This window comes from Platichthys flesus, chromosome 1, assembly GCF_949316205.1.
Source record: "Platichthys flesus chromosome 1, fPlaFle2.1, whole genome shotgun sequence".
NCBI lineage: Eukaryota > Metazoa > Chordata > Actinopteri > Pleuronectiformes > Pleuronectidae > Platichthys > Platichthys flesus.
Window position 1 is genome coordinate 7,229,469 of NC_084945.1, and position 23,121 is coordinate 7,252,589.

Consider the following 23,121-nt stretch of genomic DNA (forward strand, 5'->3'; position numbering starts at 1 on the left):
CACACACACACCACTCACACGTAACGGATTATAGCAATGTAATATTTGCTAATGCAGTTTGTTAGAACAGTAAACACACCGAGAAGCAGAAGACATCCTTTAAAGAAGCCTCAGGCTCTTGGCTGGAAAAAGCTAAATAGTGTCTCCCTTTTCAAATATGCTACTTTTTCACGAGAGCATATCATACTCATATCCAAAAGTATGATAAAGCCTGAAGCTGCTGGAGATTGAGGAGAGGCATGTCAAGAGAGGCATGTCAGGTCCTCAAAGAAAGGAGGGGAGTAGGGCGACGGTCTCAGGATGAAACTGAATCTTAAAACAGCGTTGTAATTTGCATATCCACAGAGCGAGTGATTATCATTCTTGACTTTGACGTCCCCTCTGTCTCTGTCTGAGCTTTCCACAATGAATCCCCTGCAGTAGGAGAAAGGATCACAGCCTACAGACTTCAGTTGCTCATGCATGACTAAGGCGAGTTATGCAATTACACAAAAAAAGCCATAGATTTTTCTTTTATCTGCCCTGCATGCCCAAATGTTATGGTATCGGATTCTGATTACCCAATCATAGCTATGTTTTGGGGCATTTGGAAACAATTTCACTATATTGTAATTTTAGCTAAATCAACAGCAACCACATGATGGCAGGAAATGTCATGTCGGTCACCTTTTCTTTGCAGGTTGATCAGAAAGTCACCATGCAATGCTAAAAAATTTTTTTACGGCAGCTATTGCCATAAAATGTCTAATTAAATCATGGTGCAACAAGAATGGAACTCAGGAGAGAGCATTCCGCCACTTAAGCCTGAGAGTCCTTTTAAATTCAATCAAGCTGCACCAAATTGCACACACACTCATAACTGTCCTCTAATCGTGCATGGTTTAAAAAAATCAAGATCCATGAATTATTTCCCCCGAAATCAGGGATAAGTCAACAAATGCAATGTTTTCCTGGATCCACTCCCTGATCCAGATCCACACCAAACTCCCCTCACCCATATTACATCCTGACACCAAGTTTCGAGGAAATCTGTAGTTTTTGAATTATCCAGAAAAACAACAAACAAATGCAGATTGAGACATAAAATCCCCTGTGAATATGTTGATATGATATATTTTATTAATATTGTTAGACTTCAAATTTTGCAAGGATTAAAAAAGGAAATATAAGATGTTAATTAAAGATCTTTGAAGGAGCTGATAGGGAAAGATGTTTCGGGCGGAGCCAGCCCTGTCCAAAAGTCTGACTTAATGCTAAACTAAGATAACTGGCTGCTGGCTGAAGCCGAATTAAAGGGCAGACAGTTTTTTGTACAGTTTTTTAAATGGGCTGAGGTCTACTGAGCATGAACACAAATGAGTTTATGTAGCTGTGGAAGGACAAATTCTTGATCTATATGCAGAAAATATGTTTTTGTGTGTCTGAGGGGAGATTTAGCAGATGAGATAGAATCAATCCTCACTTGTCGCCTTTGCTTGTGTCTGTGTCACAGGATTTATCTGAAAGCATACCAGCTATTATTAGCACACCCGACCATGCGTGCATGTCCACATTGCACACATACTTGCAGCAAAACCCTTTATATTGATCTGCCCCATCATTAGTGGAGCATTTGTGGCGTGACATCACAGGAGGAGAAATGGATCCGGATACAGAGGGGAGAGTCTGCGGCATTCAGGGGCTACTCTGTCATCTGCGCTTATGTAACAGGATGATACAGTCGCTCTATCCCAAATTCTGACGCACTGTTAAGGGGATTTTTGTGTGAACTGTGCACCGCCCGCCCAATCTCCCAATCTAATCCTTCCTAAGAAGTGTTATGCAGGCTGCAAAGAGTGTTCAGGAGATGCAGAGAGGAACTCTAATCCGGTTTCATTTGCCCTTTTTCTATCATTATTATTCAGTGTATTCCTCGGCAGTGCAGAGGAACAGAAATGAACTGAACTGCAGTGACCTACCCACTGAGAACTCTCCTGCAGCCTATCCTGGGGTGTACTGTGGGACATGTAGTGCAGCTGGGAAAACACATAGTCACACAAACACACACCACACACACACACACACACAAAGAACAGACAGTCTCCAGATTACCCAATGAACACACACCTCAGTTGGTTCTCCAAGAGCTGTAGCATTCCATGGTACAGGATTACATGTTATTGCAAAACCAGCCTGAGTTCAGTGTCCCCTGTTCGAGGAAGGATGCAGTACAACTGACCTGCTACAGCAGCAAGGTATTTTTCCACCTCCCTTCCTATCACACCATGCCATAGTAGTATAGGTTAATGATTGATAACCTCACAGAGGCCAGTCGATAGGCTGTCGCAGACGTGTGACTGGAAAATCCTATTTTCGAAGCCATGTTTTGGGGTCAGTGGAGAAGAAGCCATATTGACTTTCTAGATAAGGAACCTTTGTTGCACCTGGTGGCCACCAATGTCAGACAGAGCGACCATGCAGAGTATTCAAAGCCCTTTATCCAATAGTTTATATGCAGGGTTGGGCAGATGCCAGTGGCAGCTTGGCTAGGTCAGGCCAGACAGGCTCTATATTAGACCTGCCACTCTGCCGATTGCATTGAACATTGTGTGCTTTTCCTCCAGTGCTGCATCGATCTGCAGCGACACACCGAGCCAATGCAGGGAGGCTGAGGAAGCAGTGACAGCAGCTGCCGCACTGTTCTATAGCTTGCGCCACATCTCCACGACAGGCCCCAACCAGTGCTGGTTATCTTAATACTGGCTGGCTGTCACAGCACCACATCAACGCATCAACCACTCTGTGGTCCTCCTGAGTTTAACTGAGGAGATATTGAGGAGGGATCCGGGGCCGACACGCCTCGTGAGCCTCAGGTTCAGCTGGGATCGGTCTTTGATTGATAAAGGGTGCAGCGGTGGCACAAACTCTGACAGAAAATGCTGATCAGTCCTATATGTGCAGCCGCTGTGACCCGATGGGCGATTAGAGGCCGGACGCTGTCGGAAAGAGCTAAAACTCAACGAATGGAAATGTGCCTGTGTAAAGGAAAGTCTGAGGGGAGAGATAAGAGGATTGTTATGTAATTGCGGAATATCCAGTCACAGCTTTGCGAAGCGAGAAAAGCTTCATGACCTTGACTCCCAGAAATTGCAGGACAGATGGATACGCTAGTCTTTTTCACAAAAATGTAGATCATTAGCAGGAGAATCCTCCTGACCGAGAAACAACAACATGCACAGAGCAGACGTCAGTAGACAGAAGCAGGAATTATGAGATGTGCTCAGACAGCAGAGTGATGACAATGATGACAGAGGATGTCCTTGATCTTATTTGAAACCCAAACATTATGAGAAATAAGACCTTGTGGGGGGTAAAAATGACAGAGGTGCAGTGGCAATAATACCAAACATCTTCAGTACATGGCAGGTGTAACACACCGCATTTTAATATTGTAGCTGTCTCATGTCTTTATTTATCTATGGGGAGTGTGTGGCCTAGGGGATAGAGCGGGTGTTCTGCAACAAGAAGGTTGCTGGTTTGAATCCCTCTCTTTCCCATCTGCATACCTAAGTGTCCTTGGCAAGATACTGAACCCCTAAATGGCCCCTCATAAATGATGAGTGTACTAAAAATGTAGGTCGCTTTGAACAAAAATGTAATGTAATATCCATCTATCAGATAGTCTATTTCTGTTTCCATTGTTGTGTTGTGGACTGTGTGTTCTCGTGGTAGTAATCAGAGTTGTATTGTCTCTTTCAGGTGATCTTCTACACCGTTTGTGCAACAGGCAGCTTCCAACTTTGACTTTAATTTTTAATCTTTATGTTTTTACTGCCACCAAGAAAAAGGTTCCATGGAGATGTGTCATCAAACCTTTTATGAAGTTATAACTGTGGGATAGTTTATTTTTGAAGTTAACCTGGGTTTATATTTATTACATACTCAGAATATTGTTTGTTTCCTGAGCTAAGGTCGTTATGTTTTCACCGCTGTCTGTTTGATTGTTAGCAAGATTACACAAAAACAACTGGATGGAATCCGAATAGAGGATCAACAAGGTTTGTCACAGTAATAATGGCTAAAAGCATTATAAACTGATGCAAATGAGCTTCTTTTGTCTAATTAATTATTTCACCGTTACGACTCCAAAAACGCTGCCAGACTATAAAATAAATCTGCAGAGGTTTCAACTTTGACAACGTGTTTGTTACCCTGACCCGTTGAGCTGCTTTCAACACATAAGCACCTGCTGGTGCAAGGTTTCTGTGTTAGTCCTGTTAAGAAACAGATTCCAAAGCTTCTGATCCTCTTACATCACCACAAAACACCCAATTTTGTATCTCTGATCCCTTACAAACAAATGCAATCACATCCAACTGACACACACACACACACACTCACAATACCCACAATGCCAGATCATTGATTTTTTTCTCTGCAGCATCATATCTAGAGAATTGATTGTCTCACTTATCCTTTTTGGGAGGGCAAGGAGCAGGCGTAACAGGTTACATCACATCATACTTAACATGCACACATGCACACGCACGTGCGCACACATGCAAAGACAGACAGCCCTGTGGGTCTTAGGATGCTCCACTCACAGATGGTGAAAGTGCAGAGAAACAAAGGCAGATGGTCTTTCTCCTCTCCTCTCCTCTCCTCTCCTCTCCTCTCCTCTCCTCTCCTCTCCTCTCCTCTCCTCTCCTCTCCTCTCCTCTCCTCTCCTCTCCTCTCCTCTCCTCTCCTCTTCCTCTCCTCTTCCTCTCCCCCTCCTCTTCACTCCTACTCTGATCCCAAATGTCTTGGTAAAATAGGTCAAAATCTGCATCCATGCTGATAACTGGCTTCTTCATGCTCTGCAAACATTATGATATTTTGACACATAAATGATTAATGTTTTTGTCCATATGAATATGCTTCATGTGCAGCATCCACCCTTTCATTAGCTCGTCTCTTTACAGCACACAATTATTAAAAAGCACCTTTCAGCAATATTTGACAAAGATTCAAAATGTGTTTAATGCATAAAGGAAGACGTGTTGCTGCTCTAACATCTGTTCTTTGCATTTGACATTACACACACCCACAGATATGTTTCAGATCTGAAACAGTTTCATCAAACTGTGCACCATCATTTAAAGAGAAAAAGGGCCTCAGACAAACCAGTGTTGGTGGCACGATTGTGTGTTATGCAATAATTCTGTCATGCCCCACTAACGTTCTCCCCTTAGAGCAAATCATTCAAACAGCTGAATGAATGAGGACCCATCTGTCCTGCACACAGGCACAATTGCCATGAAGGAGGGTGGACAGATTTGTTTCATCGTACTCTAATCTCGCTTTACCTTTGAGCAGCGGCACACGCACACCCTCGGTGCTGACGCAGGTGGACGGGAACATCCGGGGAACAGAGAGCAGCGAGACGAGACATCCAGTTCAGCCTGAGTTTACAACTTTGAGAGAGAGGTTTAGAAATGGAGCAATCGTACAGGAGACGGTGGACTGTCACAGCATTTTATGATAGTCCTAAGAGTTATCACCAACAGCTCAGACCACTAAAGGGTGATGTTGCATAAACCCATTCGCCCCCCCCTTGCTGAAGACATAATCACTTTTGGGAAATGTACCAACACTTTCTCTGTGTGGGCCTCTCTCACAGTGCTGTGAAATTCCGGAATTGCATGGTAACCTATGCGAACAGGGCGTGTGTAGATAACACGGCCCCTGGAAAGGTCAGATGGCGATTAAAATCAACGAGGACTTCTTGTCCTGTCTTGATCTGGTCTGCACCTTGCCTGTGGGGACCACTGAGACACAGTGCAACAGCAGGCCCTGTATGGAAAACACCAGAGATCAGTATTGGCCATTTGGACTGCTGAGCATGTCAATGTTGTGTAATGACCCCGTAATGCAATAATTAAGGTAATCATTCATTTATTAACAGTGTTTTTCCGCTGACCACCAGCATGGCCCATACAGGCTGTCGTGAGAGTGTCATACAGGTGATTGACAGCCGCAAAGCCCAAACAAACACACAGGCTGCTGCAGGCATCACACACCATCAGTCCATTTTGGAGCAATAATGACACAGCAGTGAGATGACATGGAAAATATAGACACAAACCCGCAGCTTTGCCCTCATTTCATCACACGTCCATTCATATATTTTGATAACACAAAGCCCTACCAGACCCTGCAGCAGTCTGGTTTGAATATCAAACAAGTTCACACGCACACACTTCCTCACAGTGCAAACACGGCGGTCTGTTGAGACGCCTGCAATCTGCCACCCAACAAGCACATCGAGACGGGGGCGGGAGTCGTGCTAGAGGGATGAGTCTGGCAGGTAGCGAGGTGGCAGACCCCACGTGGTGTTCTGAGTCTAATAAGAGATGTGGGTGTCAGGGAGAAAAAATGATGGATTTGTAGGATATCGGAAGAAAACAGGTATTATTCTCCAGAGGAATCGGTGCTGACAACATTCACGAAACCCCTGCCAATGCTGACCGAAATACCTAAAGCAGTAAAACACAAAGAATTCCTTTCAGAGGATTAGGCTCTCACACATAAATGCACATACTGCATACGCATATATTGTCTGCACTGTTTTTGCACAACATTGATCCGGCAAGGCCCAACAACCCCCTCAAAAGAAAGTCAAGCTGAACCAGAATTAAAAAACTCATAAATATCAGTTGTATTCATGTACCTGTACCTGATTGCTTTCATCAAGACTCATGAATTATTCCCAAGGAAAATGGTAAACCAAATTAGTTTTTTAAATGCTGAATTTGCAGCCTGTAGTTTGGATCTGCACCAAAATGTAATGGCTTCTTCAATGACCCATGAAAACCTTACACTGAGTTTCCTAGTAATCTGCTCAGTAGTTTTTTGTGGAGACTTGCTAATAAACAACAGACAAAGCAACCAACAAACAAACGGAAAGGGGAAGATGTAATAATCCAACAATACTGTGTGTGTATGTGCCATAATATGAACATTTTCAGCTTTATTTTAAGCTGGATGGACATTTCTTTTTCCCTTTGTTCAATTGTTTGGCAGGGTTTCCGTAATCCATTATATGACTGTGTAATCCTTTGATGTAAAAAAGACAAGATAAGAATCCTGAATCACAAGGCCTGGATTTGCAAAGGTCTCTTCTGGGCCGAGGGAGATAAGCTCTGTCTGTCTGCTCGCAACCGACTGACGACAAAAACATGAAGAGGAAGTAATGGAAGAGAAAAATCTAAAAAATGACAGAGGAAAGAAAGAAAGAAAGAGAAAGGGGAAAGAGAGAGAGAGAAACACACAAGGGGTTAGTGGATCTGGCACACTGACAGGCCAAACCATACACAGAGCAGTCTCCGCCTCTCTCTCCCGGCTGGGCCTATATTAACTCTCCATGGAGCTCCACCTCACAACCAGTGGCACATGGAATAAGACAACACACTCCTGAAGGCTTTGAGAACACATGCGCATGTACACGCACAAGTGCACTCTGGACTGTGTGCACTGACACTTCGCTCCACCTGTCCGCACCGTCAGACTTGCACTGTTGGATATAGTAGAGATTCTCCTGAATGGACTGCTGAACTCGGTTTACTATGTTCCTCCGGGGGTCTCTGGAGAATTCCGGCCTCAGTAAGTGGCATGATTTCCTTTAACGTTCAAGAACAAGGGGATGTGAATCTGACATGACAGTGATGCTGAGGATGTGTGGGCTTGAGACTGAGAATTGTATAAGGAGAGGAGGTGAAACATACAGAACACCTGTGTAAGTGAGTGTGTGTGTGCTATGTGCTGTCCTGGATTGAAAAAGTGTTTGTTTTCTCTGGGACCACACAGTGTTTTATTCAATAACACAGCAAGTGTTGGTCCACTGTAGAATCCTGCTCATAAGTGTTTGGTTTAACATTTGATATCAGCTGTTTGTCTCATGGTTCAACAGACGGGGCCCTGCAGCAGACCCTAGTGGAAACGCATTGTTTGTAATTGTGTTTGACAGCAGGGTTTTATTTGTTTTAAGCTGTCGTCTCTGAATCGAACTGTGAGTCAATTATCTCTATCTGGTTATTAATATAACAGATGGGGTGATCCACGGTGTGGCTTTACAGCGGAGGTGAAAGAGCACTCAGCAAGTGCCAATATGTTATCTACAAATCTAATATTTAACCATTGATGTGGCCTGTCATCAGCAAGTCTTATGAAAGAGAACAAGAGGTCAGCGAGAGGGGACATTCCTGGAAAGAGCGTGGCCTCCGGGAAGAAAATGCAAGTTTGTCTCCCTGAGTTTCTGAATTGTGGAGGATGCAGTGAATTTTGGCTTTGAGAGAGGTTGGCAGTGGATCCCTCGGCTACAGCAGCAGGACACGGTGTTCGAATGGGCTAATCGGCTCGAGCAAGTGGGCCTCAGAGCAAAGATACAATCCGTCTGGGGCTATATACTTTCTTCCAGGAGCCCGGAGGATCCAAACAAAGGCTTATTTATGGTATGAATAAGACATTCAGAACAAAAACATTGTGTTTAAAGAAACGTTCATAATGTCTTTCCTATTAAAAACAACAAACAGAAAAAAACGATATAAAAGCTTCCTTGAATGCTTCTCAAGAAATTGTTTTCTCTTTCAAATCTAAGAAAGACATCATATTAAGATATTCAATAAACTTATGTCTTTGGGTTGATGCATGAGGGAAAATATCATTATAAACTACAAGTAAAATAAAATTAAAGTGTGAGATGTGGGCTTTTCATGCATCCCAGTTTCCTCAGCTCAGGGGCCTCAGAGCAAAGATACAATCAGTCTGCAGCTCTTCTTTCTTCCAGGAGCCCGGAGGATCAAAACAAAGGCTTATTTTTAGCCTGAATAAGCCTTCAAAGCGTTCTCTCTGAATAGAACTCTGTGTTTGAAGAAACTCAGACAAGTTTTTTATTTCTTAAAATAATACAAACTTCAATGTCAACAAACAGAAAACAACCCAGCAAAGCCTCTTTCAAATCTCACTACGAGAAGGATCATAATAAGATATTGAATAACTACATGTCTTTGGGTTGATGCATGAGAACGCAATATATCATTATAAACCACTACATGAAGTGAAAGCAAGAATGTGAGGTGTGGGCTTCACATGCGTCCCAGAGTCTGTCGCATCTGCTCCAGTCCGCATGCAGTGGCTCTCCATCGCAGAGCCCACCCCGGCCCGTGTGAGGAGGCATCTGCATTCTCGGGCACATGGCTCCTCACATGGTCTGCCCTGCGGATGCTGATGGAGACTGCTGCGGCTGTGATGCTGCTGCTGCCCGCCCGCCCCGCATCCCACCGCACAGCCCTGCATCCATCCACAGCCTCCACACGTACCAGCCGCATGTCTGAAGGAGGGATCTGAGCGGAGGAGTGAGATAATCAGTGCGTCCCCGCTGATCTTCTCTTGTTTTGAGGTGTTGTTGTTGTTGTTCTGGACGTGTTGGAGGACAGAGATGCGCCAGATGGACTTTCTAAATCCTCGAGGCGCAGTGAACGACCCGTCAGAGGGATCCTTCCCATTGAATAATGCGATGCCGTGCAAGGCCATAGGACAACAACGCTAATACCGATTAAAGGCAAACGAATAGGAAATCCGGACAACAACGGGCTCTTTGCGGAGAGGACGCAAACACCACCCTCAGTATGTAAATATGTTTGGATAACAAATGCAGAGAAACATAAGATCTTTAGCCAAGAATCTGAACTAAATGATTTATTGGTGACCACACAACCGAGATGGAGCAACAATAGTTGACAGGTCTGAAATTTCAGTTTGTGAAATAATAACTAGAGAAGCAATACAACCCCTGAAATCTCCAAATCAGGGAAGACACACAATGTTTTCACCTTTTTTTTTAACTTTAATTGGAAAGACAATGAAGGTAATTCGAAATGATTCATCTCTTCCTCATCACAAATTACAAGTGACAGCTAAAATAATTCTGTCATGTTTGTTCCTCCAGAAATAGGCCTATGTCTGCAGACTGTCACTTTACTTTAGGGTTTTGCAGTGTCTGCGCTGAGCTGTGTCTAAAATATGCTGTGTCTGTACCCGGAGATGTTCATAACACTCCTGTTTACTGCAAACATCTCCGGGATGATGTTATCGTGTTGTGCACGATCCTGTAAACACTTTACTTGCATTTTGAATCGACCGCTGTCACGTGATCCGCCGCTTCGAACCCCAGACACATCTTTTGAATGACTCCTGCTGCGTTCAAGTACCGCTCGATCATTTCACAACCGTGTAAATTGTTACGCCATCAGGCTCGTTGGTGCCATATGTTACCGATTGAACACATTACTGTGTTACGCAGGACTGTCAGAAGCCATAATAGTTCTAAGTAAGTCAGATCTGAGTTTGTCTAAATAAACATTTTAAACATATAAGTAGCACTATCTATTACTTACACAACATGGTATGCAGTCAAGGCACATTAGAGAGGATACGAACAGATCAGTCTGGATTAGGGCCAAAATAGATTCAGCAGTGCAAAATTACTGAATGAAAATTAATGATAAATACATTTGTATTCTAGATTTCATTCACTTAGGCCACCAATCACAATGTACTTTGTCTATTTTCAGCAATTACATTGAAACTGCATTACTGAAGTGATGTTTTTTAATTAAACACATATATATGTTACTTGGTGTGGTACTCATATGTTGAGCATGTTACTCATGTGTTGAGCGCGTTACTCATATGTTGGGTGTGTTACCCATATGTTAAGTGTGCTACTCATGTTGAGTGTAATACTTGGTTTGTTACTCATATGTTGAGTGGGTCACTTGGTGTGTTACTCATTTGTTAAGCGTGTTACTCATATGTTGAGTGTCTTACTTTGTGTGTTACTCCGATGTTGAGTGTGTTACTTGAAGTGTTGCTCATATGTTGAGTGTTACTCACATGTGGAGATAATAATGCCTCAAAAGAGATCAATCTGAATCGAATTGTTTGTAGTGATAATAATAATTTATAATACAACAGAAAGATATAAAACGTAATTTAATTTGTATGATAAGTTATTAATCAAATATCCCTCATTTTTACAGTAAATTGCAGCGGTTGGTGAGGGATATAACTGTTTAAACTTCTTTATAATAGTTATAAGTAATAATAAAACAACAAAGAAATATCAAACGTGTAATTGATATGATAAGTGATTAATAATAGGTCGCTCGCAGTAAATTACAGCCGTCAATGAAGGGCTCTCAGCGGAGTTTCCCGTGAAGGCAGCGCCGTGACGTCAGGGGCAGTGGTATCGGAGCCTAATGGCGATGAGGACCCGCAGAGCTCAAGCGGCGGAGCTCAGTCAAACCTGGACTGGGTTTGATTAAACACTCACAGGAACCGATGCGAAGGACACGGACTGTAAGTCTCCTCTCACACGTCCAATGTCTGTCTGTGTCGCGCGTCTCTCTGTGGATTAATGGTCGTTTTTCACCGCTTCTACCGACGTCGGCTTTGTGCCGCTAAGCGACCGGAGCCTGCACCACGTAGTCAGAAGCCTCCGCCAAACAACCGCTCCTTTGTTCGCGCTGCCGCCCGCTTTCACCCCTTTACCGGGTTTTAGATTCATTATATTCACCGCGGGCTGCCGGGTTTGAGTCCCACGTACCCACTGGGGATGTATGTGTGATTTCAGGGGACCGTGGGGTTGTGGTAAACGGAGGTAGACCGGGGTCTGTCAGCAGCGTGTCACGCCGCCGTTGTGCTTCCTTTCCGGGGCTTTTTTTTCTTCCGCCGGACACACGCGAGGCCACGAATAAGCGCAATGGAGTCAAACTGCGACTTACAGCTGGTTTAGTGTTGAACTGTGTTGATTAAAGAAGGATCCTGGAGGTTAAATTAGCTGAGGCTCTGTGGATTATCTCAATTTGACGATACCCAGAAACCGGACTAGCAGGCGGCGAAACCCGGCGGGGGAGGGGTTCGTTTCCATTACCGTTCCCTCCCGAGCCGGAAGGGAAGCTGGTTCCACTGGATGTATCCTGTTGTTAGATGATGGACTTAAAACCATCACTGGAATATGTTTTCACACCCATCTGACGTCTGTTGTTTCCCTCCCTCTTGTCTTTCAGGTTATACCAACGTAAAATGGAGGATAGCTTTGATTGTGACTGTGGCGAGCTGGAGCCACCCGATCATTGAGGGTGTGTAAACTGACTCTGAAGACTTAGAAGGCCCGACTCATTTCAGTTCTACAGATCAGGAGACTACACAGGAAGATCACACTCATAAGAATAGAGAAACTAATTTAGTGGAGGGGAAAATAGAAGGTGCATTTAAGGCACGTTTCACACCATGCTGCTCAGGACCAGTCAAACACTGAATGTATTTGCACTGTGAGGATGCAACTACGAGCTTTTATAGTTCAACATAGTTTCGGTGCTTTTTTTAATTTGCCTCAAAGTCCATTCCATTGCAGTTTATAAACACTAGTCTACATAAGAAACTGCTCATTTAAAGATATCTACATATCTCCTTTTTATAATTTCTCCCCGTATACGAGATGGAAGGAAAGTTTCACTACACTTTAGTGCCCCACATCTGACAGTGACGGCCAGATAGGGGTGGGGGACTCGGCAGCCATCTGTACAAGGGTCGGTTAGCTAGGCCACTGAAGCAGCAGGGGAATTGTCCAATAAATTCCTGTGCTGGTGTTAAAGTTGGAACTTGAAGCAGGCCGGAGAACAAAAGGGTCAGTGATAGCAGACACTTGGTGTGTCAGCCCAAACACAGGCATCATGGCAGAGAAGTTTGAGTCGCTGATGAACATCCACGGCTTTGACCTGGGCTCCCGCTACATGGACTTGAAGCCTCTGGGCTACGGGGGGAACGGGCTTGTGTTCTCTGCAGTTGACACGGACTGTGACAAGCGTGTGGCTGTGAAGAAGATAATCCTGACCGACCCCCAGAGTGTGAAGCATGCCCTGCGGGAAATCAAGATCATCAGACGCCTGGACCACGACAACATCGTCAAGGTAAATTGCGAGTGGTCGAGGGAAGATGAATGGGTTTCCTCCTTTTCGATTTGAAAACTTACTTTCACTGCTGACCCGTCCCTGCTTTGTGTCACCAGGTGTTTGAGACACTGGGCCCCAACGGCCGCAGGCTTACGGAGGACGTGGTGTCCCTGACAGAGGTGAACTCCGTCTACATTGTGCAAGAGTACATGGAGACTGACCTGTGTCAGCTGCTGGAAAGGGGCCTTCTCTCAGAGGGCCACGCCAGGCTCTTCATGTACCAGCTTCTCAGAGGCCTTAAGTACATCCACTCTGCCAATGTTCTGCACCGTGACCTCAAGCCTGCCAACCTGTTTGTGAACACCGAAGACTTGGTACTGAAGATTGGGGACTTTGGGCTGGCCCGCATCATGGACCCCCATTACTCTCACAAGGTAGGATGTGCCTCTGGGTGTCTGTTTAAATCAGCCTGTCATGTTTTCATGGAAATTTGGAGTATGATTCTCAGGTGGTTTCGAGTAACTTGGTTAACCTGAACTCATTGAGATTCTAAGAAGAGTGCTTTGATACAAGATGTTTCCGTTGCTTCATAATAACGCAGCGTTTCCCAGAATGACGCAGTTCCACAGTAGGAACGTAAACAAGAAGAGACGTGGTTCCTGGAGGCTGCGTCTCTGTTTCCCTTCTCAGGAGAAAACAGTCTGTGGAAACCACAACCCTGGGATCTAACAGTGTGTACAATCGGATCTGGAAATGGGCTCCACTCCATGTCTAAATATACAAATGAGTGGGCTCGAGATAATGTGGTTTAACCAAGATGAGGATAATCCACATTCCCAGGTGTATTAAGGAACCAATAAATATTTGAGTGCCCAACCGAAATGGTGCAGCAGAGCCTTTATGGAAACACTGGATTAAACACTGACAATGTATTTATATACAAGCATGCATATTTCCTTCCATTCTAAATGCATTGAGGTTGTTAACCAATTTCAAGCACATAACTTGTAGTATCTCGACAACTAGGTCTCCTTCGGCTGTTACAGGACCTTTTCTTCGTTTCTCATCAAGTTCCAGCATAAAGTAAACCTGGGCCTTAAAAGCCAGATCTTAGCACAACATGTGGCTTTTATCGTAGTATGAGAGAAGTGTGGATAACGTTGTCTAATTGTAGCCAGGTGGCAATCCCTCTGTAACAGGATGAGCAAATTCCCCTCAAAGGCCATATGGTTGTGTGATGTGGGGAATCTAGGTCTAGCTCTCACTCACTCTCTCGCTCAGTCAGATGCTTACACGTGTCTTGGATTAGTCATCGGTGGGTCTGAAGTGGCTCACGTGATGTGATCCCTCTGGCTGGCACAGCCTCATTCATATCCCCTACACAGACAGGATCCTGCCACGTCTTACATCACTCTGAGACAGACTTACGCACACTTGTTTACCAGAACTGCTCATTTCTAAATCACCACCACAAGCAGGCTCGTCACATTCTCTGCTCTGACTTGTATGTCATCATATTAGTCACATCTTAGGGGAAGACAATAGGTCACTGCAATGAGAGATGGAAATCAAGGGAAGAAGTGAGTGTCTCTCTCTCATTTTGGTCCACGTAGCCACTCACCCATAGTTGCTGCACTCCTCCCTTGAGTCAGTGTTTGCCATGTGGGCTACTTTCCCTCCAATAAGCACTTTTTCTTGATTGGTAAATATGTTGGCAAGTGGGTATTGAAAAGCTGCTTTACCGGGGTCAGCTATCTCATGTTCGACTATTGTCTGCTGATGTGCTGCAGCAGACTAGTGGTGCCTGAGGGTTTTGTCAAGGATACAAACGCTGTAGTCAGACTGAATTCAACAGGCTCTGACCCTCCTTTCCTTTCCAAACAGCATTGTTGTGTTTTATCTGTCTCTACTGTGATAACAATAGTGATGTGTGTGGGGGGGGCACTGAGATCTCTGCCAACCACTTTTCTCATGGCACTCACATTCATCTGATAGTGTGTGTAGGCTTCAGTGTGTCTCCAACCAAATGAGGCTTGTTTAGAAAGTCCTCGCATGACACTGTGGCACCCAGTGAAGTGTGTAGGCATAAAAAAACAGTTGGTTTCAGTGTTGGTTTGGATAAAATCACTGGGGGCAACTCTGCTCATAACCACCCTCTACTTGCAGGAGCAGCTGAGTGTTATGAGTGCGTGTTATTTGAATAACGTTGTTTCTAAATAAAGAGGCGCTCTTTGCCAGTGAACCTGAGTTTCTGGCGTGGCATCAGCGGTGTAGGCACAAGGGCATTGATCCCACCTCTTCCTCCTAAAATCCCAACTTCTTATATTACAGGGCCTTAAAAACTCGACTCTTCGTGATTCCCTACAAGCTTTGATTAGTCCTGCATGGGTTCGTTTTTAGGGCCAGCCCTCATGGTGGCCCAGGATCAAGAATGACAGGAATTCACGTGCACTCTAACTTCCCCAGCCCCGATTCACCTCCCTTTCCCAGCCAGTTCTTTGTCTTGTTGTGGGAGCCTTGCCAGGAGCCTTATTTGAAGGATAACGTTTACAGAATATTGTGGGTATAACACTCCAGTATTTAGCTTTAGCATCGGTGGTGCCTAGGCAAGTTGTTTTTAGTTATAAATGAGGGCGGCTTAGGCTGTAAACTACTCCAGGATAGTGTCACACGTATAATGTGCGTCTTCACTAAGTAGTGTTGCATCTGCTTGGATTAGTTTTCACATCTGATAGTCAAATGATTTACTACTTACCAGATATAGGGTTAAGATCTAACCCTAGACCTTAAACCAAAGTTGTCGGGGATGTACCTGATAACTTGTTAATGTTAAACGGTCAGTTTGCCTGCTACTCTAAGTCAGAATAGTTAATAGTTAAACCTAACTTCTAAGAACTTTGAGATCCTACAGTCAAGAGTCTTCGTATTTGCCTGTGGCTGTGCAGCATTCAGTTATTTGTGATGCTAAATTTTTCAGAAATGTTATAAGGTTCACAGAGGTCCTTTATGCCACATGCGTATCCTGCACAACGCACTACTACAAACCACAACTGCAGGAGCACACACATTCACACGCACACACATGCATATTTGACCCAATTATTCAGTCAGCAACTGGCCTGTCTGGCACCAGTCTTCACAGGATCCAACCAGAGAGAGGCTGTTGAGTCAACACGATGAAATTCAGGGAGTTGTTTTTTTGTTTCAAGCCTGAAAAGATAGTTTCTGCTTTTAAGAACCAGAAGTAGCTGCAATTAATGGAGTTAACACGCATGGGCTGCTAATAGATGCACTGTATGAATGTGTGTGTGTGAATGGCAAACTGTAATGTAAAGCACTTTGAGTGTTTCTCAAGACTAGAAAAGCATTATGTAAATACAAACATTCACATAAACCGGATTAAAATAGTTTATCTGCTAATAAGGTCCTGATGTCCAATGTCTTGTTATACCACAGTGAAGCTCCACATGTCTCTTTTTAGAGTGTCATGTTTCCTGTTAAATGATTCCATGAATGTGTGGGTGGTTATGGAAATTTTTTTGTCGTTTTCCGGCCCACCTTCTGTGAGGCAGCACAGCTCTCACTCACTCAACACCAGCTACCTCTACTCACACCTGGTCCGACATGCGAAAGGTTGCTTTGACTAAACCTGATGCACTGTGGGAGCCTGGTATGACTCATCAAATGTCAGCCTGATCTAACCTAGATCAGGTTTGCCAACTGTTGCCTCAGGCATCGATTTGGCTGATGATTTAATACCTGTTTCTCTGTCTTTGTGATATTTGGCCCACTTTGAAAACCAGTTAAAGGAAAAAGCCGACTGAAAGTGCACTTTGTCCACAGCTTCTAGGTAAACTCTAATCTGCTTTTTTTTAGTTCAGAGTCCATTCTGCACTTGTCCTTTCGCAGCGACCCCACACTCCCAAAGCAGACATAATCACATCTCTGTTGCAATACTCTGCAAAGCTGGTTGCACAAATTTCTCCACCTCAATCCCATAAATCAAACTATTTACTAGCCATTTCTCAGAGTGGGTGCTAGACAGCCCAGCAGGTTGCAGCCAGGAGTTTAGATCCACTTGTGCGTGATGCGACCATCTTACTGCCCTCCTCCTCTGTGCAAGTTTCTTGATGAAACCCTCTGCTGGACCCATTCAACGGATACCCTGGTTACCTGAAGGATGTAGTTGTGTCCGCAGTCTATATGGCATGTCATTTATAGACCAATCAAAACAAGGTCATGCAGAGCAATGACACACTGCAGGATAGTGTGACATCAAGTATTTGTAGCTAAATTAGGGCCGAAACAGGAGCCTGGCTTAGTGGTGAGAGGACCATTTTGGTCTCACTACAAACTACCAGTGCATAAAAGACCAAGGCAGGGAGGGTGTTGTTTTACCACCTACCCTCCCCCAGTGTCCCAGTGTGTACACATGCCCCCCACCCCCCTACCCCCACGCACGCACACTCCCACAGGTCAGTTTTCTTTGTGTTCAGTATCCTCTGTCCCTGTGAAAAGTCGAGCACTGTTTGAGAGCGGAGTGCAAATTGGTGTCATTGGTTTGTCAGTGTTTGGTAGTAGGGGATTATCCCGCTCTCTCAGACTGCTGACAAGGCCTACACGTGTCTGCCCCCCCCCCCCCCCCCCCCTATCATCAGGTTTTTTGTCTCTGGGGTCTTTGCCATCTCGCTGTGTTGTGCACGTGACCAGCACAGCCTGAGTTCGTCAAGGAGACGGCAAAGGAGTTGGGAGGTTATGCACACACCGGCTCACATTGTTTGCTGTGTGACTCGTGTTAGCAGCAGTGTTGGGTGGCAAACGTGACGGCACATAAAGTAATGTTTAACACTTACCTATTACTGAGGAAACCAGTGGAGGTCAGGGCCTCTTTAGTGGGAATGAACCAAACATGATGACACAATAGTTAATCCGTTTTTTGGACAATTGTGGCTTAAGGTCATTCTTTCTTTAACCAGAGTACCACTGACCGTGTCTCGTCTCCTTTTACCACAGGGTCATCTCTCTGAAGGTCTGGTCACCAAGTGGTACAGATCTCCTCGCCTGCTGCTCTCTCCAAACAACTACACCAAAGCCATCGACATGTGGGCCGCTGGCTGCATATTTGCTGAGATGCTCACAGGGAAAACCCTCTTTGCAGGTAAATGGTGATTCTTTTTCCTGTGCCTGCCTCATGATCAAACATACAGGCAAGCAGTGTTCATAGCAAAGAAGTTGACTGACTTGTCTGACGAGGCCGATGTTCGTACTCTGAGTCATTGTGTCTTTGCGTCAGAACAGACAGGAGAATCAGCCTTTGCTGTCCTTTATTCCTTTCATTTGCAAATCCAGCTGGAGGAGACAGACTGTTCTTGTTTGTTGAAACTGCCTTGAGCTGAACACAGGGCAAATAACATCTCTGCTCTCATGATCTGCCACGCTCAGCTTGGCTCAAATCTAACTAACTCAGTCATGCACAAGCTGGATATTGTTTCATTCTGTTAGTAAGAAAGTGCTTCATGGTTTTTGTTGCAGGAGCCCACGAACTTGAGCAGATGCAGCTGATCCTGGAGTCCATCCCTGTGCTGCGGGAGGAAGACCGGCAGGAGCTCCACAGTGTCATCCCCGTCTTCATCCGCAGCGACATGTCCAACCCTCACAAGCCACTGGCCAAGCTGCTGCCTGACGTCAGTCCACAGGGTGAGCTCTGCTTATTTATTTATTCTGGGACACTCGCATACCAATGAAGTATTTCTAAACTCGCATTAAAGTCAGTCAAATACCACATCTAGTGTTTTTCCATTATGTCATTGTCCTCCTGATCTTCTTTCGGCAGCCCTTGATTTCCTGGAGAAGATCCTGACCTTTAACCCGATGGATCGTCTGACTGCGGAGGAGGCCCTTGCACACCCTTATATGGTCGACTACTCCTTCCCCCTGGATGAACCTGTATCTCTGCACCCGTTCCACATTGAGGATGAAGTAGATGATATCCTGCTCATGGACCAGAGCCACAGCCACACCTGGGACAGGTATGTCTGCTCACTTTTCCCTCTACTGATCTCTGTTTCCACTTTTTAGACTCAAAGTGAGTGAGTTTTTCTTTTATGTAAAATGTTACGCTCTACTAAGCAGTAACCATATGGACACACAGGCCACCTGACCAGTACAAGTACTCTTTCTTTTATGACTTAAATGGTTTGTTTGCTTAGGTAGATCCTGTACTGGAGCCTTTTTTGGGTCATTTTGTGTGTTTAGTGCGTCGGTGTACTTATTTCCTACTCACTCATCAGGTATCATGAGAGCCAGCTGTCGGAGGCTGACTGGCACTTGCACAGCACCCATGACCCAGAAGAAGTTCAAGTCGACCCTAGGGCCCTCTCTGATGTAACAGATGAAGAGGAGGTCCAGGTGTGTTTTGGACTTGAAAAAAACCCGTCTCTATACACGTGCCAAAAAAAATAGTTTGTCCTCTATTTCCTACAACGTTTTTTTTGACATTTTTTTTTTACTCTGTGCTGTTGTATCTTTGCAGGTTGATCCTCGTAAATATGCTGATGGAGATCGGGAGAAGTTCCTGGATGAGCCGTCCTACGACTACTCCAGTGCGTTCCCGCCAGAGAGATCCTGGCAGGACGACCACCACGAGAACAAATACTGTGACTTGCAGTGTAGCCACACCTGTAACTACAAGGCGGTGTCCCCCTCCTACCTGGATAACCTTATCTGGAGGGACAGTGAAGTCAACCACTACTATGAGCCCAAACTCATCATCGACCTCTCCAACTGGAAAGAGCAGCAGAGCAAGGAGAAGGCGGACCGTAAGGCTAGGAGCAAGTGCGAGAAGAACGGGTTGGTAAAGGCCCAGATCGCACTGCAGGAGGCCGAGAAGACCCAAAGTCCGGTGGAGAAGGACAGTGAGCAGGAGAAACACCAGACGGATAAACCTCAAAGCCAGCAGAACCAAGGCTTTGACTTTGATTCCTTTATTGCCAGCACCATCAAACTGAGCTTGCAGCCCGAGCCCTGTCAAGAGGTGGCCCTGCTCAGTGAAGTGGGTCTCCTGAACGAGCTCAATACTTCCGTCTCTCTGCTGGAGGCCCCCCGCTCAGGCTCCATGTCCAAGTCCATAAGTCAGGAGAAGGAGGAGAAGTGCCTGGTAAACCTGGCCCAGTTGGGAGGAGGAGGTTCGGGAGTCGTCGGCGGGGACGGCCCCAGGCCTTCTCAACCCTGGGAGAGCTTCGGGTCTGGGGAGAGGGTGGAGGAGAACGGCTGTTTGATCGACGAAGCGTGCTGGGACATTCGAAATGAGGACCACTTCCAGAAGGAGAGCACTTACATCAGCTACCTGGACCGCCTGTTCAGCCGGAAGGAAGAGGTGGTCGGAGACACTGTGGCCGGCCCAGAGACGGAGCCCTCGGAGGGGAGAGACCTGGACGAGAGCTTCCTCGGCAGGAGCACAGAGATAGTGTTTAATATGCAGCTGGACTCTCTGGCCCTGCCCGGCTTTGACAGCCCCGATGACTTGCCTCTGAAATCCATCCAGGCGTCCCTCACCCCCTGCGCTGTCAAATGCTCCCCACAGATTGCCCACAAAACGTACAGCAGCATCTTCAAGCATCTTAATTAAAGAAATATATCCTTCCTCACAGTGCAAAATCTAGACCTTTTTGTTCTTATGTTTTTTAATAATATGGTATATTATTGTACTTGAATCATTTCATACCTTTTTTTAATTATGGTTACTTTTAAATAATTTCTTTTTTTTTTAAGAGCTGAGGGGTGATTTATTATATTTAAAGAGTTTCTGGTCATCACTCTGAACCTTGACCACCAGGCCTTCATGGGTTAACGTCCACACCCTCATTGCTAAACTGGCAAGTCACTCGCACACTCAAGTACTGTAGATGAACAGAGCAGGAGAGAAGTCAAGTAGAAGGAGGGAGGAGAGGATTTAAGAAACGAGGTTCGGATGTAACGCAAAGAAGGATGCTAGACGTTAACATTGCTGTAGTCTTTTCAAGTGCTTTCAGACAACCTCTCCTGGAATTGGATACGCACAGGGGGGGAAAGGTGGATGAGCAGTCTTTCTTTTTTTCTATTTCCCTTTGACTTTATACCATTTCCCCCAAAGAAAAGCTTCCTTATTAAACCCTTTCATACTGTAAATCTGACACATGATGCCAGCAGCAACCATTATCGTAGGCGTTAATGTAAATGTGTTATCTACCTCAAGGTAACAGCCGCGAGAGACACTCGAAGCCGCACTAGTGCTTTACACACATGACCATCCTCATGCCATGAAATGAAGTGGTCGCGTAGATGAAATCTGTCTCACTTAAGCATTTAACATAGTGAGGTGTTTCAGTAATCATTATTTATTTCTAGCAGATGTGCGATATTTATTTTATCAAAAAAGACGTGTTTCAATGTGATTATTGGAGATTGAAGAGTTGGACAGACTTCCATTTTCATTTCGGCACTCTATGGGCGTGCAAGTGTTCCTTTCTGTTTTATGGTAGGATGCAAATTCATCTTTGGTTCTAAAAAGAAGTCTAGGCTTTCTGTTTTCCATCAATTTTGTTCCAATGGAAATCATTCTATCTGTTCATTATTTGTTTTATTTAAAGGTGCGTTCTGTTTTTAGTGGAAAAACTGCTTTATGGTTTCAAGAAGCGCCTAAAAGTCTTAATTTTTTTATCTCAATGTAATGTAAAAAAAATGCGTGCATGGAAGCAAGAGAAAGGTACATTAAAAGTAAAGTTAATGGTGAGTATAATGTACATCAGTTTTAATTGTACGTTTTTTGTTAAATTTCTATGTACTTTTTCCAGGCAAGCATGATGAATTAGGTTAAGGTGTAGCATGTAGGACACTTATGGACTTTTTTTTGTAATCATTGGTTCCCCTGTTCTACAAAATATCTCAAAATAAAAATTACTGGCAAAGAGTCAAGAGTGCTTCTCTCTGTTACTGGTCAGTGATGACCTCATCCCTGAGCTAACTCGTGTTTTAGGAACTTACATTTAGACGACGGTGCCTTTTCTCCGACAACAATCTTGTGGTTGTGCTGACGGAGATGTTGCCACCTCTACACTCACTGTTACTGTCTAAACAGGCAGACTAAATTACACAGAGCTGGGGACACGAGCTTTGACTCACCATCTAAATGTAGGCCTGGCTCAGTCGCAACACCACATTTCAGAGCTGTTTACGGGGGACACAGATTCCCACTTGGGTTAAAGCTGCTACAAGCAGAATTTCCTTTAGAAAAATGCACATTTCTCAGTTTGTGCCATAAGATTTTTTTGCTTCTTCTACAACATTGACGCATTTCCCTGTCAGCAGATAATTTGTAGGAACGCAAGACGCTGTTTCCAAGCTTCTCACAGGGTTAAGTTGGTTGAGACAGAACCGGTGACGACCTCTCATTGTCGAAATAACGGTTTCCTGTAGGTTGTGATGACATTGTCGAAGTCACGCTGTCAGACAGACCTGGGATCTGAGGGAGGAGCCACATCTTCACTAAAAGGTTTGATGTTAGTGTCTTGTTCACAAGACACACAGAGGTGAGGCAAGACAACTGCATGAGAACATAATGTGACATCGGTAAAAGACGACACAGAGACTGCAGATCTACAGATTAACTAGAGTGGGACATATCTACAGATTAATTGATAGTTTGTAATTGTTGAAAATTTAGATTTAAGTTTATGGAAGTTGAAAGAAAAAATGCAGAGGTATATCTGCTCAAATGGATAATGTATAAGATGCAAAAGTTAAAATGGCCATATATCTTGTCATTGGGAATTGATTATTTTCTCAAATGTGGTATATATCCCTCTAAATGGGTCTTTGGTTTATAAAATAAAATAAATCTTCCAAGCTGTAAAAAATCTTTAACTCCCAGAAGAGTTGCATTAAGAAAAAAGTAAATGTATATACTCAAGAATGAAAAAGCCTGTATTCCATTACTGATTTATCATCATTGATGTATAAATCTGAAAAAAACTTAACCAGCATCTGGTATATCCATTATGATATTATAAAAATAATAAAATAAATGTAAAATTGTAATGTAAAATAGCTGTGAAATATATGCAATGGAGAAAAACGTGATATTTCCTTCTGAAACGTAGGAAAATATGTA

General features: G+C 44.4%; 1 protein-coding gene across 2 annotated transcripts; it reads left to right on the top strand.

Moving 5' to 3' along the window:
- The first annotated feature begins 7,390 nt into the window (after positions 1 to 7,390).
- mapk6 (mitogen-activated protein kinase 6) lies at positions 7,391 to 21,921 on the top strand. Of its 2 annotated transcripts, none has more exons than XM_062409828.1 (8): positions 7,391 to 7,623; positions 12,090 to 12,992; positions 13,091 to 13,408; positions 17,988 to 18,132; positions 18,507 to 18,671; positions 18,808 to 19,003; positions 19,265 to 19,382; positions 19,507 to 21,921. In XM_062409828.1, exons 2-8 carry the CDS (start codon positions 12,756 to 12,758, stop codon positions 20,599 to 20,601), a joined length of 2,274 nt encoding a protein of 757 aa, XP_062265812.1. In that variant the 5' UTR covers positions 7,391 to 7,623; positions 12,090 to 12,755; the 3' UTR covers positions 20,602 to 21,921. The 2 variants fall into 2 exon arrangements, with proteins under 2 accessions (XP_062265812.1, XP_062265894.1); XM_062409910.1 differs by lacking the exon at positions 7,391 to 7,623 and adding an exon at positions 11,243 to 11,379.
- The last annotated feature ends 1,200 nt before the right edge of the window (positions 21,922 to 23,121 follow it).

Excerpts from the sequence above, each read along its gene's own strand:
- mapk6 (XM_062409828.1), top strand. The coding sequence starts at position 12,756 with ATGGCAGAGAAGTTTGAGTCGCTGATGAACATCCACGGCTTTGACCTG. Across the intron at positions 12,993-13,090 it reads ACCACGACAACATCGTCAAG|GTGTTTGAGACACTGGGCCC; the intron begins GTAAATTGCGAG and ends TTGTGTCACCAG. Across the intron at positions 18,133-18,506 it reads AGGGAAAACCCTCTTTGCAG|GAGCCCACGAACTTGAGCAG; the intron begins GTAAATGGTGAT and ends TTTTTGTTGCAG.